At 40.1% G+C, this 26,736-nt stretch overlaps 1 protein-coding gene across 1 annotated transcript in view; it reads right to left on the reverse strand.

Moving 5' to 3' along the window:
* The window catches only part of RIT1 (Ras like without CAAX 1), a gene marked incomplete in the record, with an annotated part of 544,284 nt that overhangs the window by 81,458 nt on the left and 436,090 nt on the right, over nt 1-26,736 (reverse strand). Inside the window, 1 exon segment of the mRNA XM_044080155.1 lies at nt 22,225-22,416. Within this exon segment, the coding sequence (XP_043936090.1) occupies nt 22,225-22,416 (192 nt within the window).

Raw genomic sequence — 26,736 nt, forward strand, 5'->3', positions numbered from 1 at the left:
GTCGTCCAAATATGGGTATATTTGTATCCCTTGAAGTCTGCAGAAGGCAATTACTGATGCCAGGCATTTCGTGAACACTCTGGGCGCAGTAGATAAGCCAAAGGGCAATGCAGAGAATTGATAATGGGATGAACCTGCAAGAAATCTGAGGTATCTTCTGCAATCTTGTCTGATTGGGACATGCAGGTATGCCTCCTTGAGGTCCAATGTTACCAGCCAAGACTCCTTGCCCAGCATGGGAAGAAGCTGCTGTAATGTGAGCATCTTGAACTTTGGTACAAGTAAATATGTGTTTAGGATGGATAGGTCCAAAATAGGTCTCCAATCTTTGCCCTTCCTTGGTACCAGGAATAGTCTGAAATAAAAACCTTGACCCTGTTCTTGTGCAGGTACCTCTTGAATAGCTTTCATGTCCATGAGATCTGAAACTTGTTTTTGTGCCTCTGCCCTTTGATTGTGTGGCAGGTATGGCATGCCTCTCATTTTTGGAAGGGTGTGAAAGTGGAATCTGTAGCCTCTGTCTATAATGTCCAGGATCCATTTGTCTTTTGTGACAATATGCCAATTTTTCGAAAATAATGCCAGTTTTCCGCCTAAAGGTGCTGCCATTTGAGCCTTGCTTGGCAAGCAAAGGGGAAAGTCATTGGGTCTGCTTTCTGAATGGCTGTGAACTATCCTCACCCCCTCTTGGTGTAGGTGTTTGCTATTGTCTGCCTCTAAATGATCCTTGAGATTGTCCTCTACCCCTCGGGTGCCTGTATCTACCTCTTTGAGGTCTGTCCGTGGCTGGAAAGGCCCAATTTTTTGAAGGCCAATTTCTACTGAAGCGTGGGGGTTGTACCTGTAGAAAACCTTTCACTGTTTGCATTGATTTTGCCTTTTCCTCCATTTTCTTTAATACCTCCTCAGCTTTAACACCAAACAATACATCTTTTTGAAGAGGTGCATCTAGTAATTTAGCTTTGACATGATCTGGCAAGGTTTGCTCTTTGAGCCAAGCATGTCTACGTATGACTGATCCTGTAACAGCAGCTCTACATGAGGCCTCTAAAGCATCAAAACCACATTGCAAGGTATGTTTACCCACTTGCTCTGCACTATGCAACAAATCCTGCAACTCCTTCAAGTCTGGTTGTTCAGGTTGTGACATTTTGCTTTTCAACTGAAATAACAAAAACTGTTGATACTTTAACATATGGAACTGACAATTTAATGCCTTCATGGTTAAGGTGGCCGAGGTGTATACCTTTTTCCCCCACCTTTCTAAAGCTCTGGAATCTCTCTCTGAAGGTAATGGAGGCCTTAATTCCCTTGGGACCCTGTGAAATAGTTTCTGGGTCAGCCGCATGGCTTTTGTATAGGAATTGGTGTGAATCAGGAACCCGGTAATACCTGTCAGGCTTGACTGGAGCAGGAGGTAAAGAATCTGGGTTAAGGCTGGCCTCTGAATACACATTATCTAGTATGTCTAAGACAGGAGGTATAGCCAGAGGCCTGTGCTGAGGGAGCAGGAGGAAATCCCTGAGCCTTTTCTTGGAGTCTGAGTACTCTTGGCCTTCCCAGTGGAAGTGTTCCCTCAAGGTATGCAAGGTTTCCCCAAAAGAGTAATCCTCAGGGGGGAGACAGAGGGAATGGACTCCTCTGCATCAGAATCTTCGAAAGGGGAGTAAGAATGTTCCTGGTCCTCAGAATGTTCTGAAGTAATGGAGGCCTGGTCCAAGGAAGGGTATTTTTCCTCCACTCTGGGCCTTTTGTCCGAGGGGGGTTGAGAACCCCTGATGAGTAATCAAATCCTTAGCCATTTTGAGCATCTGCTTTTTAGGCATGGGGCCTTGAGAGGTGCCCTGTGGAGCTTGTCTTTTAGAATGCATGGCTGCTTCAGATTTAGTGTAAGCCTTAATGGAAAAAGAAGACAAAGGCCTGAAGACACCTTGAGAGGTGGCAGGCCTGTCTGAACTAGTTTCCCCGCCAAGAGTGGCTTCGGTATCTGTAGTCGGGGTGTGGGCCGAAGAGCCTGCGACCTCGGGCACAGAAGACACTGCTAATGAAGTGTCATCGGTAGTCAGGGGCTGCGTAGGTGCCTCACTGAGAACCGGAGCACCTGTAGCCAGCTTTAGCGTGGTGTCAGTAGAAGTCGCGGACCTCGTATGTCAGTCCTTATCTTTGCGTCGTTTACTCAAAACTGGAGTTGGACTATCCGATGACATGTTGTAATTAAACTTTTTGCCAAAACAGTGTTGGGCGAACTCCGCCTGACGCTTAATAGTGCGTCTGTTGAATGTAGCACAAAAACGACAGGCTGAGACGTCGTGGTCTGGGCCTAAGCAAGGAATACAGAGGGAATGGAAATCCTTATGTGGTATTTGCTTCCCACATGAAATGCAATTATTAACTTTGTTTGACATCGGTCTGAGGCAAGAAAAGTTTCCCCAATGGGGTACTTAAGCTTTCAAGAAGTCTTCGGTTGAAAAATATTCATAATCTCAGGAGCTGGCCGACCGGCACTTGCGAACTGCTTCTGCTTCGGGCACTGCGCGGCAAGAAAGACTGAAGAAAATGGCATCGGCTGGTTCTTTTATACCCCTGTCGCACTGACGTCAGGGAAGAAGCGACGACAATCGACGCCGGACCTAGACTTTGGAATTCGGCCGACCGAGGACCCGCCTGACGGCAGGAAAACCCATCTGTTATGACTGCAGCTGTATGCACGATGAACATCTGGCTCAGAGATAGAACCCACATGGTCAGAATTGCAGGTGCCATGTCCGAATCCAAACCAGTTACAAGTGGCGTCCCACAGGGCTCAGTTCTGGGACCTCTCTTGTTTGGTATATACTTCTCTGAGGTTCAGGCTAACACGGGGGGATTATGGCTGACAAAGTTTGCAGATGACTGCAAACTGGGGGCCATAATTGAATCTCCAGCTGACACAAGCATCCTCCAAAAGGGTCTCACAGAGACGGATGCTTGGTGCCAGAGCCACAGCCTCAAGCTAAATGCTAAAAAGTGCATAGTCATCCCCTTTGGGAAAAACAAGGTGCCCACAAATTACCACATAAGTGGTAATCCATTAAGTACGGAAGAAGTAATTGGAGATTTGGGGACCAACGTAGATAGTAATCTCTCCTTTGATAATCACGTTGCCAAAGTGGTTAGAAAGACCTTCTATATAGCCCACCTTATCATGAAAGGGTTCGCATCTAGATCAAGAGAGGTCATTGTGCCCCACTACTCATCACTCATCAGGCCCATAATTGAATACAATGCCCCTTTTGGGATGTACCTTACCCGACACCTGCAGCAGCTGGAGAGACACCAAAAGTACCTCACCAAGAGGATCATGGGCTACAAACAGATGTCCTATGCAGCTCGACTAAAGAAACTCCAGCTCTTCTCAGTTGCTTACCACCTACTCAGAGGCGATCTATGCCTGACGTACAAAGCCATGTCAAACCCAGAATTAATGGACATGCTCCACCTCAAAAAATCCAAGTCCCTTAGAGCTACATGCTCCAGGGACCTAAACCTCAGCACGAAAATAAATAGGACATGCTGGAGGGACAGATTCATTTCCCAGAGGCTCCCCTCACTCTGGAATAGAATCCCAGTTCATGTTAGACATAGCCCCTCGCTGACCCTCTTCAAGCGAAATCTGGACGCGTGGATGGGAAATCGCAAATTCACCCCTGGGATCTCTTCTGTGTCACTGCTAGACAGAGGCACAGTAAACTAATCTTAAAAGGGTACCTTCTGTGACCTACTTTACAGAGGCACAGTAGGCTAATCTAATAGGGAGGTGGAAGCCAAATACACTCTGGCTAGGCTTATAAATGCCCTAGGGCAGATAGCCTAGTATCTACCTATTAACCTACGACTAACTAAATTTTAAAATACATTCTTATCTTCAAAAATATTAGGTATGAAAAACAAACATTAAAAAGTAATGAAAAATAAAGTGCACATCAAACAGTCCTAACTAAATATTTTTTTAAAAACATCTAAAACACTACTTCTTCTTCTTCTGGCTTTTCCCGGTTAGGGATCGCCACAGTGGATCACCTGTCCGCTCATGATTGGCAGTGGAGTGTTACGGTGTTGAGTTGCCAGCCCGGCGCCCAACTTCCACAGAAGGCACACACACATGCACCCACTCACACCTAGGGCCAATTTAGAGTGTCTAATCCACCTACAGCATGTTTTGGGATGTGGGAGGAAACAGGAGCACCCGGAGGAAACCCACGCGACCACAGGGAGGACATGCAGATTCTGCACAGAAGGCACCCCAGCCGAGGATCGAACCAGAGAACCTCTTGCTGTGAGGCAGCAACGCTAACTGCTGCACCCCCGTGGCCGCCCTATCTAAAACATTACTATGTTATGAATATGTTCAATGTGCTATACTTTCAATTTCAGCAAGCAAGCTATGGAACATTGATCATTCAGACCTGGAAAACAGTAAGCATTCAAGTAAGGCTGCCATCATAATTCTTGTTTTTCCAAAATTAAACCTAAATTACCCCCTCATATTCTTTCTCTCGGTTTACATTCTGTTTTGCTTATGTAGAAACTAGCACAATCATTACATTTACTCAGCAGACTACAGTCTTCGAATTACAGTCATATTTTTTATAAGTTTTAAAATTCCTATTATTCATTTTGTAATTGACCCCTATATCTATGTATCTGCAGTATGGGCAAGCTTCACACCTAAACATTCCTGTAATTTTTAGAAGGGTAGGATTTCTCTTTCTAAAATGTCTTAAATTTGCCCCTCTTCTGTATGTAATGCTTGGTGTTAACCCCAGTTTGTTCCTGCAATCTGTATTTTCTAAAAGAGGTACTCAGTTTTTCTTCAGAATGTTAATGATCAACCCTTCTCCTTTGTTGAAGGTGGTTATAAAACTCATTTCATATTTTTTCTCTTCATTACTAACCCTGGGTTGCATATGTACCCTCCTTTCGGTTGAAGAAGGTTATCCTAATGTGGGTAAAAAGTACCCATTCTGTCTTTTATCTATAACTTCTTTAATTAATTCTTCCAAGAATCAAATCGGGTACCCTCTTTTTCAGAACATATTCTTTAGGGTTGAGCATTCAATCAGAAAATCAGTGTCCAAGGTGTTCATCCTAGATAGGCTACTTAAATGTGGAATCAACTAAAGATCAAATTAATTTGTGCTTTGTGGCTAAAATATTTAGGAAAGAAACATGTTCAAACTCAGTTCTGCACTACTGCCCATCCCATGTATCAAAAGAAATCTATGGTAAAAGGCCAACTAGTACGGGCAGCTAGGATGAACACCTTGGACACTGACTTCCTGACTGAATGCTCAACCCTAAAGAATATGTTCCTAAAAAGAGGGTACCCGGTTTGATTCTTGGAGGAATTAATTAAAGAAGTTATACATAAAAGAATGGGTACTTTTTACCCATATTAGGCAACCTTCAACTGAAAGGAGGGTACATATGCAATCCAGGGTTAGTAATGAAGAGAAAAATATAAAATGAGTTTTATAACCACCTTTAACAAAGGAGCAGGGTTGATCATTAACATTCTGAAGAAAAACTGGGTAACTATTTTAGAAAATACAGATTGCAGGAACAAACTGGGATTAACACCAAGCATTACATACAGAAGAGGGGCAAATTTAAAATACATTTTAGAAAGAGAAATCCTACCCTTCTAAAAATTACAGGAATGTTTAGGTGTGAAGCTTGCCCATACTGCAGATACATAGATATAGGGGTCAATTACAAGATTAGTAACAAGAATTTTAAAACTAATAAAAATATGATTGTAATTCGAAGAATGTCATCTACTTGAGTAAATGTAATGATTGTGCTTGTTTCTACATAGGCAAAACAGAATGTAAACTGAGAGGAAGAATATATGAACACTTATATAACATAAGGAAGGAAAAAGAGAATAATGCACAGGAAAACCCTGGGCATACTTTCAAGTTTAGGGTCATTGATCAAGTAAAGCTGAATGACAGAGGGGGTAATTTAGGTTTAATTTTGGAAAAACAAGAATTATGATGGCAACTTTACTTGAATGCTTACTGTTTTCCAGGTCTGAATGATCAATGTTCCATAGCTTGCTTGCTGAAATCGAAAAGTAGAGCACATTGAAAATATTCATAACACAATAATGTTTTAGATGTTTTAAAAATGTTTAGTTAGGGTTGTTGGATGTGCACTTTTCATTATTTTTCATTTCTTTTTAATGTTGTTTTCCATATGTAATATTTTTATAGATAAGAATGTACTTTAAAATTTAATTAGTCGTGATAATGATGTGCATAAATAGGAGGGGTTAACAGTTGTACTATTGTCTGAAGATGTTCATTTCATTAAAGTGGACGAAAGCGCTCACAGTCAACTGGTGTTATTACTTTATCCCTCGGTTTGCCTCAGCCTAGCTCCTTTTTTTAGTTTTACTAGCCTGTTATTGCAGACAGCAAAGGATAAGTGAATTAACTAATTATTGTCTTTCAGAGACATCAGAAATAAGGTTAGGCAGGGACAGATGTATGATATGCTACCATAAAAGGAAAGCAGATGGCCTGCATGCCTGATTCCCATCCACAAGCAGATAGAACTGGGAATGATGTGTGTGTGTGTGTGTGTGTGTGTGTGTGTGTGTGTGTGTGTGTGTGTGTGTGTGTGTATGACTGAGGGAACAGGACCAAGTCACACCACTGCTAAATCTCTTTGGGAGCAGATGTGGGTGGGAACTGCAGCTAATGACAATGGCACTAGTAAAAAAATGATAGAAAGACGGAAATGCAAAGATTCCGACATTGATCTACAATGGTGGTAGTACTCACACTGTCTCTTTCATTAAGGGAGGTAAACCCTTTTATATAAAAGAGCTCATTCGTAAAAACAGAAGGAACTAGCATAGGAAAGCAAATCTGGCTTGATATCAGACAGTGTTTTCATCTGTTGTAGTGTCCTCACATTCTACATAAATAACAGTGATCAGAAGGTGGGCAAAAAACAAAATTTGTCAATCCAACATTTGCTTATGTCACAGATAAAGGCCACCATTTACAGTATACAGTACCGTGAATGTTTGTGGTCGCAATGAATGACAGCTTCATTGAAACCATCTCTCCCTTGTATTGAAGAAATGTACAGTTGTTACACTTTATTTTGCTATGTCAATATTAATTGCTATAGGCAAGTTCACAGTCCACAGACGTGACACAGTTGGGAGCATTCTGAAAAGTTTTCTGATTACAGGCAGCTTAAAAATTGTCTTTCACAGTCTGAACTAACGGTAGTAAACAGCAACACAGCACAACAGTCACGTCTGCTTCCAGACACTGAATAAATGAATGCCCCTGGCTATAAATTAAAAACAGCACGGTTTCATTAAGCACATTACTGCTTGGATATGTCTCTTGTTACTGTTGCTAGAAACCCCAGTCACTGCAACAGTAAGCTGTTATGGTGACTTGTCCCTCCCCTTTATTGATAATGAAATCATAACTACAAGGTGATTTCATCTATGTCTTTATCCAGTGAACTCCTACAGTTTGTTTCAGGAAACATTGTTTTCTTTCCATATGAAGTATAAAGGTCTAACAATATAACTAACTGTAACCTTTTCATCAACCACTTAAGACACTAAGGTTAGGCACCAGCTATGTGTTTCATAGTGGCTGACTGCAGCTATAAAACAGTCTAAATTGTTCTTAGTTGTAAAACTTCACAATAGATTCTAGAAGATACTTATTTTACTGCTAGTTTCCAGCAGAAAAGATCTTCCAAGTAAATGGAAATGGTATCCCAACCCAGGCCAGGAGACAAAAGAAGAGCTGTGCATGTGCCAAAACTTACAGCTTCTGAAAGAATCATTTCTTGTTTGCAGGTATGATTTATTTTTTCCGAAGTGGAGTGCAGGGGCCACAACCTGCATAGGGTTTCTTCTCTCCACTGCAGGGGGCCACAACCTGCATAGGGTTTTGTGCGCTCTGCTGCAGGGGCTGCAACCTGCATAGGGTTTGTGCTCCCTGCTGCTAAGAGAATTTGGTGTATGTTTGAAAATGCAACTCTTTTCATTAAATAATGCATTTAATCATATCTCTTAACTTTACAGTGTGAGAAGGTCCAAAAATAGGGGAAGATTTTAAAAATTGCTCTTATAGACATAGAAAGTTGCTAGACTAACATGTTTTGTGTTAGCATTCATTTTCTGAAGGATATGAAGTCTGGAATTCAAATGTATGTCATTATTTAGTGATTTTAATCCTTGGTGATTTGCCAGAAAACCACATATTTTATGAGGAATGGACTAAATATGCAAGGAAAAAATCTGAACATTCTGTGGAAATCTGGACAGTTGAGAGGTATGCATTCAATGTGTTTGGTACTAGAAGAATTCCATCATTTAACAGGGCAATGTAGAGAGAGATATTTAAAGTGGTATTCAGAAAAGAAAAGGTGCTAAATAAACTGACTGTTTTTACAGTTCAGGATTTATGTTTATATGTAATTAGGAGAAACAAGACCTTTTGTTGATTTTCTTATTTTTTTCTAAATTTATTTTAGGGACCAAGTGAAGATGTGATTACATTTTAAAGATATGGATGACAAGACCTCTAAGTACATATGTAGTTAGTAGGCATGTATTTAAAAGACCATTTAGGAGTCTGGCCCAATTTCCTAAGGGTACTCTCCAGTTAATTGACTTGTTCAGAATCACATATTATGCAAAAGGAGACTGGGGGAATCAAACCCTAGACTACAGGAAGTAGCTTGCTAACAGCTCATATTCTTAATTCTTTGTGCTAAAAGAAGTGATGCTATGCGTCCTACCTGTGAAGTTGTTGACTGATATTTCTTTCATTTTCTTACACATCATACACTTGGACTAAAACAATTTCATTCATTCAACCTTCTAATAATAGTTGTTTAGCATACAGGTTTAACATCTGCTCATACTTTGTGTGTGTGTGTGTGTGTGTGTGTGTGTGTGTGTGTGTGTGTGTGTGTGTGTGTGTATATATATATATATATATATATATATATATATATATATATATATATATATATACATATATACATATGGGATCACTACTAAATCTCAAATACTTACAATACCGAAGACCAGAATCCCGAGACCAGATACCCAAAAGATGAGAAGACCGAAAGACCATCATCATTCTCTTTCGGCTTTTCCCGTTAGGGGTCGCCACAGCGGATCATCTCTTTCCATTTCTTCCTATCCTCTGCATCTTGCTCTGTCACACCAACCGCCTGCATGTCCTCTCTCACCACGTCCATAAACCTTATCTTAGGCCTTCCTCTATTCCTCTTACCTGGCAGCTCCATCCTTAGCATCTTTTTCCCAATATACCCATCATCCCTCCTCAGCACATGTCCAAACCAACGCAATCTCGTCTCTCTTGCTTTGTCTCCAAACTGTCCAACATGAGCTGACCCTCTAATATACCGATTCCTAATCCTATCCATCCTAGTCACACCGATTGCAAATCTTAACATCTTTAACTCTGCCACATCCAGCTCTGACTCCTGCCTTTTTGTCAATGCCACTGTCTCCAACCCATATAACATAGCTGGTCTCACTACACTCTTGTAGCCCTTCCCTTTCACTCTTACGGATACCCGTCTGTCACAAATCACTCCTGACACTCTTCTCCACCCATTCCACCCTGCCTGTACTCTCTTCTTCACCTCTCTTCCACATTTACCATTACTCTGAACTGTTGATCCCAAGTACTTAAACTCGTCCACCTTTACCAACTCTACTCCTGCATCCTCACCATTCCTCTACCCTCCCTCTCATTTACACACATATATTCTGTCTTAGCCCTGCTGACCCTCATTCCTCTGCTCTCTAGAGCATATCTCCACCTCTCCAGAGTCTCCTCAACCTGATTCCTACTCTCACTACAGATCACAATGTCATCTGCAAACATCATAGTCCACGGTCCTCCTATCTGATCTCATCTGTCAACCTGTCCATCACCACTGCAAATAAGAAAGGACTCAGAGCTGATCCTTGATGTAATCCCACCTCCACCTTAAACGGATCTGTCACTCCCACTGCAGTCCTCACCACTGTCACACTACCCTCGTACATATCCTGTACCACTCTTACACTTCTCTGCCACTCCCGACTTCCTCATACAATACCACAACTCTTCTCTAGGCACCCTGTCATATGCTTTCTCCAAGTCTACAAAGACACAGTGCAACTCCTTCTGACCTTCTCTGTATTTCTCCATCAACACTCTCAGAGCAAACATTGCATCTGTAGTGCTCTTTCCTGGCATGAAACCATACTGCTGATCACTAATCATCACCTCCTTCTTAACCTTGCTTCCACTACTCTTTCCCATAACTTCAAGCTGACTAATCAGTTTTATCCCTCTGTAGTTACTGCAGCTCTGCACATCACCCTTATTCTTAAAGATAGGCACCAAAACACTTTTTCTCCACTCCTCAGGCATCCTCTGACTTTCCAAAATTTCATTAAACAATCTAGTTAGAAATTCCACTGCCATTTCTCCTAAGCACCTCCATGCTTCCATTGGTATGTCATCTGGGCCAACAGCCTTTCCATTCTTCATCCTCTTCATAGCTGCCCTTACTTCCTCCTTGCTAATCTGTTTCACTTCCTGATTCACTATCCCCACATCATCCAACCTTCTCTCTCTCTCATTCTCTTCATTCATCAGCCTCTCAAAATACTCTTTCCATCTACTCAACACACTCTCCTCTCTTGTGAGTACCTTTCCCACACTATCCTTTATCACCCTTACATGCTGCACATCTTTCCCAGCCCAGCTCTGTCCCTCTGTCTAGCTAATCGGTACAGGTCCTTTTCTCCCTCTTTAGTGTCCAATCTCTCGTACAACTCTCCATATGCCCTATCCTTAGCTTTTGCCACCTCTCTCTTTGCCATGCGCCTCATCTCCTTATACTCATGTCTACTTTCTTCATCTCTTTGACAATCCCACTTCTTCTTCGCCAGCCTCTTCCTCTGTATACTCTCCTGTACTTCCTCATTCCACCACCAGGTCTCCTTGTCCTCCTTCCTCTGTCCAGATGTCACACCAAGCACCTTTCTAGCACCGAAAGACCAGAAGAGTGAAATTTAAAATCCTGAACACTACAGTAAACATACACCACACACATATACATACACACACCTTCACCCAAAACACAAACACACAAACCTACACTACATAAAAGTAGGGGGGGCAAGCCCCCCCACAACGCCTTTGCTTAAATATTCTAACTCCAAGGTCGGACTATACAGACAAACACATGAAAACACCACCACACACCTACATTCCTCGTACACACACACACACACACACACACACACACACACACACACACACACACACACACACACTATAAAGCCTCTAACTGACACAACCAAACATATATACTTACCTAACCTCCTGACATCTTAGTATGTCGCGATTTAGAAATTCGCGCTTCTGGTCTTCCGAGTATCTAGTCTCGTGATTCCGGTCTTCAGTATTGTAAGTATTCAGGATTTAGTAGTGATCCTATATAGATATATATATATATATATATATATATATATATGCATACATATATATATATATATATATATATATATATACATACATATAAGGTCCAGTACAAAATCTTGAGATCCCACAATCTCGACTTTCAATATCCCGAAGCCATAATGTCGAGATTGTGGAATCTCGAAATTGTAAAACAAACAAAAAAAAAGATGACAACATTTAAAAACATGTATTTGCAGGGGGGCAAGCCCCCCTCCACCCCCACACTCCCTGGAAATTACATAAACTAACTCAGAGATCGCACTACAGTGAAGAGAGCGGTAATGTTCCCATTCTGCACTGTATAGCAATCTATATTACCATTCTCTTCATTGTACAGCGATCTCAGAATTAGTATACTTAGGTTGCAGGGGGTGTGGTGGGTGCAGGAGAGCTTGCCCCCCTGCAAAAACATGCTTTTAAATGTTGCATCTTTTTTTTATTTTTTATTTTACAATTTCGAGATTCCACAATCTCAACATTATGACTTCGGGATATTGAAAGTCGAGATTGTGGGATCTCGAAATTTTGACAAGTCAAAATGTCAACATTCATAACATCAAGCCCATAAAAGCAAAACAGCACAACATCAAAGGTGAAAGTGTTTCATAGTGCAAGTGGGGGGATTGTGTGAAGCTGCAGTACAACTGGGATTGGGGTATTATCCACTCTTGGCTGAAGTGCAATCTTGGAATTGGTATATATAATTAGCAGGGGGTGTGAGGGGTGCAAGAGAGCTTGTCCCTGCAAAAACATGTGTTTGTGATGTATGTATGTATATATATATATATATATATATATATATATATATATATATATATATAGTTCCCATTCAGAAGCCTGAAACATCATAAGCCTGAAAATCAAAATCCTGAAACCAAAAGCCTGAAAATTCAGAATCCTGAAAACTCAAAATCCTGAAAGCCCAAAATCCTGAAAGCTCAAAATCCTGAAACTCAAAATCCTGAAACTCAAAATCCTGAAAACACAAAATAGACATACTGATGTCATTGTGGCTTTGCTATTGTTAGCCCTGTGGTGTTAGGTCATGCTTTGGGGTCAGGTTAAGTGTGCGGTTGGTTTTATTTTAGGGTTAGGGGCGGTTTAAGTGAGTTAGGGTTAGGGCGCAGGTTAGGCATGTATGCAATAGTGACAAATATTGGGGTTAGGGGCGGTTTAAGTGAGTTAGGGTTAGGGCGCGGGTCAGGTGAGTGTGTGATAGTGACGGACCTTAGGGTTAGGGTCAGGGTCAGTTGGTAGATATTAGTGTCTTTATAGTGACATATTAGCATTATTTGTGTTTTCAGGATTTTGAGTTTCAGGATTTTGGTCTTTCAGGATTTTGGGCTTTCAGGATTTTGAGTTTTCAGGATTCTGAATTTTCAGGCTTTTGATTTTCAGGCTTATGATGTTTCAGGCTTCTGAATGGGAACCATATATATATATATATATATATATATATATATATATATATATATATATACATATATGGGTCTACTACGAACCATCCCCCCTTTCCAATATTTCACTTTTGATGTTATGACATTTTGATGTTGACATTTTATTTTTATGGGCTTAAAGGCATGAACATTATTAGACTCAAACTCTTCTTCTCTCTAACTAGATCTTCCACTATCTCACTGTCCCCTCTCTGTCACAGTTTCATCAGTCTCTCCCCTTAACTATCCAGAACTAATACTTCTTATAACAGTCCAAGTAACCCCAACTATTCTCACTTTCCTGATTACTTTACTTCTCAGTCTTAAATGTAATATTTTCATACTTATAACATATCATACTACATTTCATTAACAATCACCAACCATCTCCCCTTTCTAATATTTCCATATTTAAGATGCATTTTTTTTTCATTATTGTAATTGCTAGAAATCACAGGTAATATTACAGGATCTTTTAAAATATTAAATCTATATCTTTTTGTTATACAAAAGCCTTTCCTGTATCTAATTCTTATGAATAACCTACACTGTATAGACCTATGCAAGTTACTGTACATGCTCTGTTTCTAAATAATGCTCATGCACGCAACTGTAAAGTTCTTTTTCTTTTTCCTCACCTGTATGTATACTTACCTATATGATATCATATAACTGTATTTTATGTGTATGTCAAAACTGGTATTAAATGTGGAGCTTTTCTCCCTGGGCCTCTGCCGAAAAATGGTTTTATTCCAGACAGACTTTCCCAGTAAACATAAACAAAGATAAGTAAATAAACAAGCAAACATTGACACTCTGGCTTATCGAAATTCTAACATAGACCCTTGCAGAGGAGATACATTTTTACAGGGAAACACAGGAGAGTTACTTTTTATTTAGTTTTGAAACATTGTCACAAGTATCATCATGCATCCCTGGAAATCTCCCATCCACATGTCTGAACTCTCTGACAGTCACTTTTTGTTTTAAGATAACAGATGAATCTATCACTGTTACTGCTGCCATTTTTATACTTATTCTCCCAGACCAGACAATAATATCTAGTATGCAATAAATCTATCTACCCTTTTCCCAGAGGAGAAACAGCATTGCCTGCCTATTTTATTACACTGATAACCAGCCATAGTAGATCTGGATGTTTCTCTTCCACCCTAGGTTTTTTTATTAACTTACATCACATTATTTTATAAACAACATACAGATATGCATACATAAATATGTAGAGTTATACAAATGCATGTGTGTGTGTGTGTGTGTGTGTGTGTGTGTGTGTGTGTCTCAAAAAAGCAAAGGGTAAAATGGTTACACAGACAAATCATTCAGTAAAAACTGCAAGAAAGACTCAACCAAACTGGAGTCTTCACTATTTAGGTTTGGCTTTATCAGAGATCGCACTACAGTGAAGACAGCAGTAATGTTCCCATTCTGCACTGTATAGCAATCTATATTACCATTCTCTTCATTGTACAGCGATCTCAGAATTAGTATACTTAGGTTGCAGGGGGTGTGGTGGGTGCAGGAGAGCTTGCTCCCCTGCAAAAACATGCTTTTAAATGTTGCATCTTTTTTTTATTTTTTATTTTACAATTTCGAGATTCCACAATCTCAACATTATGACTTCAGGATATTGAAAGTCGAGATTGTGGGATCTCGAAATTTTGACAAGTCAAAATGTCAGCATTCATAACATCAAGCCCATAAAAGCAAAACAGCACAACATCAAAGGTGAAAGTGTTTCATAGTGCAAGTGGGGGGATTGTGTGAAGCTGCAGTACAACTGGGATTGGGGTATTATCCACTCTTGGCTGAAGTGCAATCTTGGAATTGGTATATATAATTAGCAGGGGGTGTGAGGGGTGCAGGAGAGCTTGTCCCTGCAAAAACATGTGTTTGTGATGTATGTATGTATATATATATATATATATATATATATATATATATATATATATATTTAGGGTCAGGGTCAGTTGGTAGATATTAGTGTCTTTATAGTGACATATTAGCATTATTTGTGTTTTCAGGATTTTGGTCTTTCAGGATTTTGGGCTTTCAGGATTTTGAGTTTGATTTTCAGGCTTATGATGTTTCAGGCTTCTGAATGGGAACCATATATATATATATATATATATATATATATATATATATATATATATATATATATATATGGGTCTACTACGAACCATCCCCCCTTTCCAATATTTCACTTTTGATGTTATGACATTTTGATGTTGACATTTTATTCTTATGGGCTTAAAGGCATGAACATTATTAGACTCAAACTCGGTTCTTCTCTCTAACTAGATCTTCCACTATCTCACTGTCCCCTCTCTGTCACAGTTTCATCAGTCTCTCCCCTTAACTATCCAGAACTAATACTTCTTATAACAGTCCAAGTAACCCCAACTATTCTCACTTTCCTGATTACTTTACTTCTCAGTCTTAAATGTAATATTTTCATACTTATAACATATCATACTACATTTCATTAACAATCACCAACCATCTCCCCTTTCTAATATTTCCATATTTAAGATGCATTTTTTTTTCATTATTGTAATTGCTAGAAATCACAGGTAATATTACAGGATCTTTTAAAATATTAAATCTATATCTTTTTGTTATACAAAAGCCTGCCTGTATCTAATTCTTATGAATAACCTACACTGTATATACCTATGCAAGTTACTGTACATGCTCTGTTTCTAAATAATGCTCATGCACGCAACTGTAAAGTTCTTTTTCTTTTTCCTCACCTGTATGTATACTTACCTATATGATATCATATAACTGTATTTTATGTGTATGTCAAAACTGGTATTAAATGTGGAGCTTTTCTCCCTGGGCCTCTGCTGAAAAATGGTTTTATACCAGACAGACTTTCCCAGTAAACATAAACAAAGATAAGTAAATAAACAAGCAAACATTGACACTCTGGCTTATCGAAATTCTCACATAGACCCTTGCAGAGGAGATACATTTTTACAGGGAAACACAGGAGAGTTACTTTTTATTTAGTTTTGAAACATTGTCAGAAGTATCATCATGCATCCCTGGAAATCTCCCATCCACATGTCTGAACTCTCTGACAGTCACTTTTTGTTTTAAGATAACAGATGAATCTATCACTGTTACTGCTGCCATTTTTATACTTGTTCTCCCAGATCAGACAATAATATCTAGTATGCAATAAGTCTATCTACCCTTTTCTCAGAGGAGAAACAGCATTGCCTGCCTATTTTATTACACTGATAACCTGCCATAGTAGATCTGGATGTTTCTCTTCCACCCTAGGTTTTTTTATTAACTTACATCACATTATTTTATAAACAACATACAGATATGCATACATAAATATGTAGAGTTATACAAATGCATGCGTGTGTGTGTGTGTGTGTGTGTGTGTGTGTGTGTGTGTGTGTGTGTGTGTGTGTGTGTGTCTCAAAAAAGCAAAGGGTAAAATGGTTACACAGACAAATCATTCAGTAAAAACTGCAAGAAAGACTCAACCAAGCTGGAGTCTTCACTATTTAGGTTTGGCTTTATTGGCTTGACTGTATCTTAAAAATTCATGAGCATTCATAAGCAATGTGTAGCTGTAACACTGGTATATCCTGAAGGGGTCATTTGCATATATCTCATGGGCCACTACTGCAGAAGGTTTAAGGGATCACTCAGTGAAGACTCTAGCATGACAGAGTCCTTCCTGTCATTTGAGATATATATATATATATATATATATATATATATATATATATATATATATATATATGTATATAAACCCAGCCACTGGGGATGCACAAACCAGTGCATTTCTTTGTGCCGGTCCCAAGCCCAGATAAATGGGGAGGGTTGTGTCAGGAAGAGCATCCGGCGTAAAACCTCTGCCAAATGAATTATGCAGAGAACATTTCATATTTCCATACCAGATCGGTCGAGGCCCGTGTTAACAACGACCGCCACCAGTACTGTTAGCCAACAGGGTGCTGGCAGAAATTGAGCTACTGTTGGCCGAAGGAGAAGAGGAGGGGAAGGCATGCCCGAAGGTAGGAAGAGAGGAGGAAGGTTAGGAGTGTAGTAGTGAGGGTAGGAACTTTGAATGTTGGCAGTATGACTGGTATAGGGAAAGAGCTAGCTGATATGATGGAGAGAAGGAAGGTTGATATATTGTGTGTGCAAGAGACCAGATGGAAGGGAAGTAAGGCCAGATGTATAGGAGGTGGGTTCAAATTGTTCTATCATGGTGTGGATGGCAGGAGAAATGGGGTAGGGGTTATCCTAAAGGAACAGTATACCAAGAGTGTTTTGGAGGTGAAGAGAGTGTCTGATAGAGTGATGTTTATGAAGCTTGAAATTGATGGTGTAATGATGAATGTTGTTAGTGCATATGCTCCACAAGTTGGGTCTGCGATGGATGAGAAAGAAACATTTTGGAGTGAGTTGGATGAAGTGGTGGTAAGTGTACCTAAGGGTGAGAGACTAGTGACTGGAGCAGACTTCAATGGGCATGTTGGTGAAGTGAACAGAGGGGATGAGGAAGTGATGGGTAGGTATGGTGTTAAGGAGAGGAATGCAGAAGGTCAGATGATTGTGGATTTTGCGAAAAGGATGGACATGGCTGTGGTGAATACGTATTTTAAGAAGAGGGAGGAGCATAGGGTGATGTACAAGAGTGGAGGAAGATGCACACAGGTGGTTTACATCTTATGTAGGAGGGCCAGTCTGAAGGAAATTGGAGACTGTAAAGTGGTGACAGGGGAAAGTGTAGTTAAGCAGCATAGAATGGTGGCCTGTAAGATGAAGTTGGTGATCAAGAAGAAGAGGATGAGTGTGAAAGCAGTGCCAAGGATTAAATGGTGGAAGTTAAAAAAGGGTGATTGTGAGGTGGAGTTTAGGGAAGAGTTAAGACAGGCACTGGGAGGCAGTGAAGAGTTACCAAATAGCTGGGTAACTACAGCAGAGCTAGTAAGGGAGACTGCTAGAAAGGTGCTTGGTGTGACATCTGGACAGAGGAAGGAGGACAAGGAGACCTGGTGGTGGAATGAGGAAGTACAGAAGAGTATACAGAGGAAGAGGCTGGTGAAGAAGAAGTGGGATTGTCAAAGAGATGAAGAAAGTAATGTGTATAAGGAAATGAGGCGCATGGCAAAGAGAGAGGTGGCTAAGGATAAGGCATATGAGAGTTGTATGAGAGATTGGACAGTAAAGAGGGAGAAAAGGACCTGTACTGATTGGCTAGACAGATGGACAGAGTGGGAAAGATGTTCAGCAGGTAAGGGTGATAAAGGATAGTGAGGGAAATGTACTCACAAGTGAGGAGAGTATGTTGAGTAGATGGAAAGAGTACTTTGAAGGGCTGATGAATGAAGAGAATGAGAGAGAGAGAAGGTTGGATGATGTGGGGATAGTGAATCAGTAAGTGAAACAGATTAGCAAGGAGGAAGTAAGGACAGCTATGAAGAGGATGAAGAATGGGAAGGCTGTTGGCCCAGATGACATACCAGTGGAAGCATGGAGGTGCTTAGGAGAAATGGCAGTGGAATTTTTAACCAAATTGTTTAATGAAATTTTGGAAAGTCAGAGGATGCCTGAGGAGTGGAGAAAAAGTGTTTTGGTACCTATCTTTAAGAATAAGGGTGATGTGCAGAGTCAAGGATCAGCTCTGAGTCCTTTCTTTATTTGCAGTGGTGATGGACAGGTTGACAGATGAGATCAGATAGGAGGCCCTGTGGACTATGATGTTTGCAGATGACATTGTGATCTGTAGTGAGAGTAGGGACCAGGTTGAGGAGACCCTGGAGAGGTGGAGATGTGCTTCAGAGAGGAGAGGAATGAAGGTCAGCAGGGCTAAAACAGAATATATGTGTGTAAATGTGAGGGAGGGTAGAGGAATGGTGAGGATGCAGGGAGTAGAGTTGGTAAAGGTGGATGAGTTTAAGTACTTGGAATCAACAGTTCAGAGTAATGGTTGAGTGTGGAAGGGAGGTGAAGAAGGGAGTACAGGCAGGGTTGAATGGGTGGAGAAGAGTGTCAGGAGTGATTTGTGACAGATGGGTACCAGTAAGAGTGAAATGGAAGGTTTACAAGAGGGTAGTGAGACTGGCTATGCTATATGGGTTGGAGACGGTGGCATTGACGAAAAGGCAGGAGTCAGAGCTGGAAGTGGCAGAGTTAAAGATGTTAAGATTTGTGCTTGGTGTGACCAGGATGGACAGGATTAGGAATCAATATATTAGAGGGTCAGCTCATGTTGGACAGTTTGGAGACAAATTCAGAGGCGCGAGATTGTGTTGGTTTGGACATGTGCTGAGGAGGGATGCTGGGTATATTAGGAAAAGGATGCTAAGGATGGAGCTGCCAGGTTAGAGGAAATGAGGAAGGCCTAAGATAAGGTTTATAGATGTGGTGAGAGAGAACATGCAGGCGGTTGGTGTGAAAGAACATGATGCAGAGGACAGAAAGAAATGGAAACAGATGATCTGCTGTGGCGACCCCAAATGGGAACAGCCGAAAGAAGATTTTATATATATATATATATATATATATATATATATATATATATATATATATATATATATATATATATATATATATATAGATATGTGTGTGTGTGTGTGTGTGTAAGACTATATATATCTACAACAATGTTCACACACACACACACACACACACACACACACACACACATGAATCTGGTAATGTACAGTGACCATTGCTTTAGCTGACAGTTTTCCAGTTTGTACTATTTAATCAACAGCTCAGCTGATCAGCAGTGGTGTGAGATCACTGTAGTACCAGCTTGAGGAACATGCTCTTTTTCCCCAGTTTTGTTTTATCTTGGAGTTGATAGTGCAGGTGCAGCTCAACACATGGGAATACAGGGGGCTTTCCCCCTGCCAAAAACAATGTTTTTGAATTTGTATGCTCTAAGGGTATGTCTTCAAACATGTGCATTTTCACGTCAATCATTTAAGACAAGTATTTCAGCTGATTACATAGACCCATATATAGATATATATATATATATATATATATATATATATATACACACACACACACACACACACACACACACACACACACACACACACACACACAAAATACATTACAGTATCAAATCAAGGCAGCAGAAGCACGTTTCCATAAAATAATGTTTATTTTATTTTACTTTACTAAAGCAGAAGTGAAAATAACAGTTCAGTGGCACAAACTGTCCTTCAGGACATGAAAAAAACACAAACTCTGCAGTCTCTCATAGCAGTTTAGGTTTAGCCCCAAAGTGAATTTAAGCAGTATCTGCCTGGCTGGAGAGTTTAGAAGAATATCATCACCTCTCTTCCAAAGCACACATTCTAGAATTGCTGCTTCAGGTACAACCACTCCCCCAGAGGTTCATAGGTGTATACTAGGCTAATGACCACTGAGACCTTTATAAGCCTAGCCAAACATACCAATTATATCTCACACGTTTATGTTCCCCAGAGGTTGTTTTTAAGGGTATATATGTGAGCTTGGGCAAGATTTACAGGCTGCCTCTGTCCACTAGAAACATAGGTGCTAGTCTGCTAGACCCAGGGTTTATTTCCACCTTCCCATCCACTGGTCCAAGTTTCTCTTGAGTAGGACTAGGGAAGAGCTCTGCTTCACTTGGATTGGCAGCTTGATCAAGAAAAGAGGAATTCCTCGAGACATGTAACTGTCCCACCAGTGTGTCCTATTTAGATCACAAACAAGGTTTAAATCCCTAGATCAAATAATTCTGATGCAAATCATATTGCGGATATGCAAAAGGGCCATCAGAGTGGGATCCAAGGATGCTTTGCATGTCAGGCAAAGATAACCTCTCAACAGTCTGTAGGAAACAGAGTGTAGGGCTTTGAGGTGATCTGGCCAGCAGGGATAGGCCAAATTCTCTGACTTCCAGTACATTATCTTCCTTGTTTAGACAGTAAACTAGCCATGTAATTATTTTTTACCAGCAATGTTTAAAGTCATTTCTCTACCTAATAGATAGACATATTTATCTTTCTAAAGGGGAAACATTTTTTGAATGGCACATTATTTACATATCAGTTTTGACATATCCCAGGCACTATACACACACGTGCATGCCCATGTGGCCATGATGTGAAAATAATTACATAGTGGGATGTGGAAGGGAAGACGTCTCCCCTCCGTATACACTGTTATAAAGATTATATTCTTCAGAACTGTGCTTTTAGACTGAATTCAGCATTTTGTAGGATATGATGCTTTAGATGTTTTCATTTTCAGCCTTTTGTTATTATATAGTTCAGTGGGAGCTGCTTAATTCTTGCAGAGTGAACATGTGTGAGTGTGTGTGTGTAGCTATATCTATATATGGAGACGGATAGATATTTTAACACAAACAACACACGCACGCACACACACACACACACACACACACACACACACACACACACACACACACACACACACACACACACACACACACACACACACACAGACACTCACAGACACTCACAGACACTCACAGACACTCACAGACACTCACAGACGCTCACTCCTAGACAGCCACACAAACAAATTCCTAGTTCTAAAGACATCTGAGATGTGAACATACCAAACCTCTTGAAACAGTTATCACCTGCAGTACTGGGCCAAGGGGGTAAAGCTATTTCATGGGCTAAATCGCTCCTTGTATTTTCACTACTAGCAGGAAACAATCGCTATTATAACCCTGATTTAGCACAATGCAAAAGTTTTACCCCTAGAATTTCAATGATTCTACTTAAAAAGGAAAGATTTTGTTGAGTCACAAATTAATACTCATTTTTGAAAAAGACAAAGCTCCCCAGTATCCTTGGGGTTTAGTATGTCTGCGCCCATCAAACAGAACACTTTCTATCATTCAGTATATGCTTATCCACTACAATGCTGCTAGACGACACAATATAACAACCTCACATGACTTCATTTGAAATCACAGCTTTAGATCTTCAGAATTTTTTTTGCAGGTTCTGGACACTACAGTAGGTATTATGCAAGGTCAGCAATCTTTATGAGTGAAACCACAGTCTGCACTGAGTCTTTCTTACAGGAAAAAGTAACAAAAGCAGCAAAGCTTAGTTTAACAATGACGAAAATGTATTAATTTATTTTCATAGACTCAAAAATGCAATAGATATTAAGCAGGAATAGCTTACCTGTCGCAGATGTGACAGATCTGATTTATTTCCTACAAGTACCACTGGAGTGTCATCTGTATGTCGCACGTGGAAAATAAGCTGTTTGAACTCATGTGCCTCATGGAAACTGCGGCGGTCTGTGATAGAGTAACAGATGATGAAGCCTTCTCCTGCCCTCATGTACTGATCCCTCATTGCCGTAAATTCAGCCTGAATTAAACAAGACAAAAGCACCCATGTGCATCATTAAGTAAGTAGAATTCTCTACATATGATCATTTATTAACCTCTGTCTTGCAATATTATTTGTTTTCATCTTTGAACTAGTTTTGTGGTCTCTTAATTCGAACCTTTCTTCCCCAGCATGTCTCTTACTTGCTTCACTTTCAGGTATTTGCTAGGGCCGAATGCAGTTATCCGTTTCTCATGCCCACAACAGCCAACTGGTTGCTATACATCACTCCTTGCATTTGTGAATAATTAAAGGGAAAACAAGTCAGGTGATAATAATTTCTGATGGGTGTGTATAGGGGCATTAAGCCAAATATAAAGAGGAGAGACAAAGGCTAGTATCATGGATGACGTGCAAATATTACTCTAATTCAATTAAAAAGTTAGTAGGTCAACAATTTCTGCATCAACATTCATCTTCTGAACAATATGAAGCATGAAACTCTAGTGATTAGAATTGTTGACTGAATGGAATCCTCAGTGCTTAATGAGAAAATCAAAATTTTTATGAGGCACAGGGCAAAAATATGAGGTAAAATCAATGACATTATCTAAAATCAGGGGCAGCAGAGAGATATAATGGGGAAGCACATCATTTAAGCATACAGCTTCATCACATAGTCTTTACACCTTCCTAAGTACATACATGCAGACAAAAATACACATTTATGCAATAGAGTGAGATCATCCTTAATTCCACAAACCAGCAATAAATTGTATCAGACTGATATTTAATACAAGATTGTCAGTTAGAGAGCTATGGATAACCATCACCCAACAACAGAAAAGAAGACTAAAGGACCCTAAAAGTCAAGCATGTAATCACCCTTGGCCAGAAATTAATCACATATCCATCATCAAATTCTATTTACTCCTCATGCCAAATGAACAAACTCATCAAAAAGGCCTTTGGTGACCCTTTCCATGACTGAGCCCTTTATCCTCACTAGTCATACAAAACCCTAAGGAAAGCAAACTATCATCTAGTTAACAGGTGTATACTAGGCTAACGACCACAGGGGTCTTTATAAGCCTAGCCATGCAACCCAAATGTATCTCATGATTTACAGTGCCTTACAGGTTACTTTAAGGGGTGTATGGTAGTTAGGGTATGTGCATATGCACCCACAGTGCATTTTGCTCCTGTCTAGTACATTAATGCTGATAGCTTTGCATTGGGTGGAGCACATGCAACAATCTCATTAAAGTGACTTGGTTCTCAGACTCCCTCAGAAAATGTCATTATAAGGTTAAAACCTGCTACTAACCTTTGTAAGGCAAGCTGCACCATTACTGACACTTAAACACAGTCAGGTTTGGATATTTGGTAATCTGGCTAGTAACCAACTTCTGCTACCACACAGAATCATAACACTTTGGGCCATCCAGATAGCCTAGATCATGTCAGCAACAGGGCCCAGGATGGACATATTCCACACGTTGGTTTTCTTTACTCCAGTACAATGGCAAATATGACTTTCAGAAGTTGTGCCAGTCTGGGACAGGAAATACAACGTTCAATATTAAGTGTTTTTCCATTTGTAATTCAGTGGCTGATTACCTGTCTGTACTGATGAAGGTTACAAGCAGTTTATTTTAGGGATCATTTCTTTATAGACTATTCTTCCTAAATATAAATGCGAGAAGTGGGCTGTGGATAACCAGCTATGGTGATGACTGCAAACTAATAAAAGATGACCAAAGTCTGCAAGAAGGTCTACAAAAATACACACTTAGTACAGTAGTAACAAGCTTGCCTTAAACATCAACAAAAGAACCAGCATGTGACTTTGCAAAAAAGGATTAAAATATGTCTGCAAAACAAATAGTCAAATCATAAAAAAACACAGTAAAGATATAGGGGTGGTGGTAGACACCATTTTAAATGTTATCAAAGTCTGAGAAGTGCATTCTCCAGTCCATCTAATTCTAAAGGTCTTTTATAATCTCTCCAGAGAGATCACTGTACCACTTTGTACTTCACTGATTTCACCCCATTACTCAGTGATGCATTTTGTAGCCTTTGAAAAAGTAGCTGAAACTGCTGGAAAACATAGGAGTCATTACTATGGAAATCATAGGGATGAAAATTTTAAATTGTTCAGGTACGCTTTAGGAACTGATATTATATTTGATTTCTAATATATTACATAGAGGCAAAGTCTGATACAGTGTGTTTGAAAGGTTTTGTCTGGAACACACCTCCAGGGGAGTTAACACCAGGACAGGTTGCCTAATATTAAAAATAAATATCAGTAGTAGAGAAAACTTGACAGATTCATTACATGATGTTTTCCAAGATTATGGAATAAACTTCTCCTTAAGAATGTAAGAGGTCACTCATTAACTTCCTTTTTATTTTTTTCTTAATCTTTTTGCCTTCTGCTGACATCTCTGGCCATCAGACTTCCATGACCAATCAAATCATTTGTTCCCCATAGGAAAAGAGTCAGTTGCACTGGCTGTCACGCACATAGCTATTACTAAGAGGTTTTCTATTTAAGTCCACCCCCCCAGAGGTTGATGTGGGCACCCACATCACTGCAAGGGCATATTATGCCTTTCCCCTGCATGTGAGTGCACCCACCCACATGCTAATAAGGGCTGCCATCAATGTTATGGTAAGCCAAGCACACATCTACCATTACAGCTGTCTTGCCTGCAAGCTTTCACTTACATGTGGCAGAACAGCCACAGGACCACCTGTCTCTATACCGGAGTAAGTGGGCTGCCATTTGGCCCTCACTCCTTCCCTCCCCTGTCCAGCTCTTCCACTGTCTGATCTGTTAATCAGACTTAGGCTGTCTGGGTCATACTGAGTGGTTTATCTCTTACTACTATGCAGCCAGGCACGCATTAGCTTCCTTCACAAATAATCTTAACACATACGTTTGGGAAGCAATAAGGTTACAGCAATCAAACTTCTTAAAGGACAGTCAAACCCTGAAGTGGTAAACCACAAACATTTGTAATTCTTACAATTCCAAGAAAATTATACAGGGTCAGAGCCTCAGCACCTCTGCCTTTTGTTTGACAGTTCACAGTTGCTTTGGAGTCCTGTGTGCCTGATATTGTTCAATGTACTCTTGCAAACTTGTTGAAGGTGAACTCAGCCAAGGAAGGACTTAAAAAAGACTTTTGGCTTTTCCTGGTTAGGGGTTGCCACAGCGGAACTCTGGTCCACTCATGATTGGCAGTGGATTTTTACAGTGCCGAGTTGCCAGCCCGACGCCCAACCTTGAAAGAAGGCACGCCCATTCACACTTGCACCTATCTGCATGTCTTTAGTGTCACTCGACTATGGGGAGGACATGCAGACTTCACACAGAAGGCGCTCCAACCGAGTATCGAACGGGAGAACCTCTTGTGAGGCGAACTCAGCCAAGGAAGGACAAACGTTATAAATTGCAAGCTGTTATTCAGGATTCCTACACTCCTGAATAACAGCCTATAGCAAATGGAGGGGAATGAAAAGGGGAGTTTGATATTTAATACTCAACCTTGGAGAGTTCCTGAACAAAAGCTGATGTAAAAGGACCAGGTATTGTCTTTCAAATCATTACACTGTCATCTAAGGAATTGTATCAGATTTTCAGATCCTCTTTCCAATAAATGGTATGGGATTCAGTTACAGCAACTCCTTACATTCAGGGTTCTAATCAGGTAACCAACTTTTACAGAACTGCACATGTCTCCCTTATTTATCCCTATCCTCAGAATTCTGCAATGACTCTCAGACCAGTCTAAGATTACCTTAAGGGCATTACTGCTCATACACAATGTAATATTTTATTTGGTCACAGTTACCTAAAGGACTTGATTTGATGTTACCACTTGGTGGGAGCCTCCAAGTCTGCCAACACTGATTTGCCTCTGACTTTGCTAGAGTCAAAAAGCTTTTTTAACAGTTCCTTGTTCCACCTGGCATGCTTTACCCTTTTGATAAAGACACATTTTCATAGCCATAGCCTTCAAAAACACATGAAAACTCACCCTTCTCTAACTTTTCCTTGCTAATTCAGTTTATCTTTTTTTTTTTTTTTTTTTTTGAACAAACTCTTGAAAATACATTTCTGTATTTCATCTTTCTACCACTGTACAATGGAAACAGAACACAAAAACACAACAGAGGGGAAAACATACTACTTCCCCTGAAGTCATCGTTCTCACAATTTGTGCAAACTGCCTCACATCTGCACAAATCCACAGCATCACAAGCTCAGAAAGACAATCACCTTTAGCATCACTGACCTTATAAATATTTCAACTATTTTCCCCAGCCTTTACTCCCTGTGGCAAT

This window comes from Protopterus annectens, chromosome 8.part0, assembly GCF_019279795.1.
Source record: "Protopterus annectens isolate FY-2018-M chromosome 8.part0, PAN1.0, whole genome shotgun sequence".
In the NCBI taxonomy this organism is placed as follows: Eukaryota; Metazoa; Chordata; order Ceratodontiformes; family Protopteridae; genus Protopterus; species Protopterus annectens.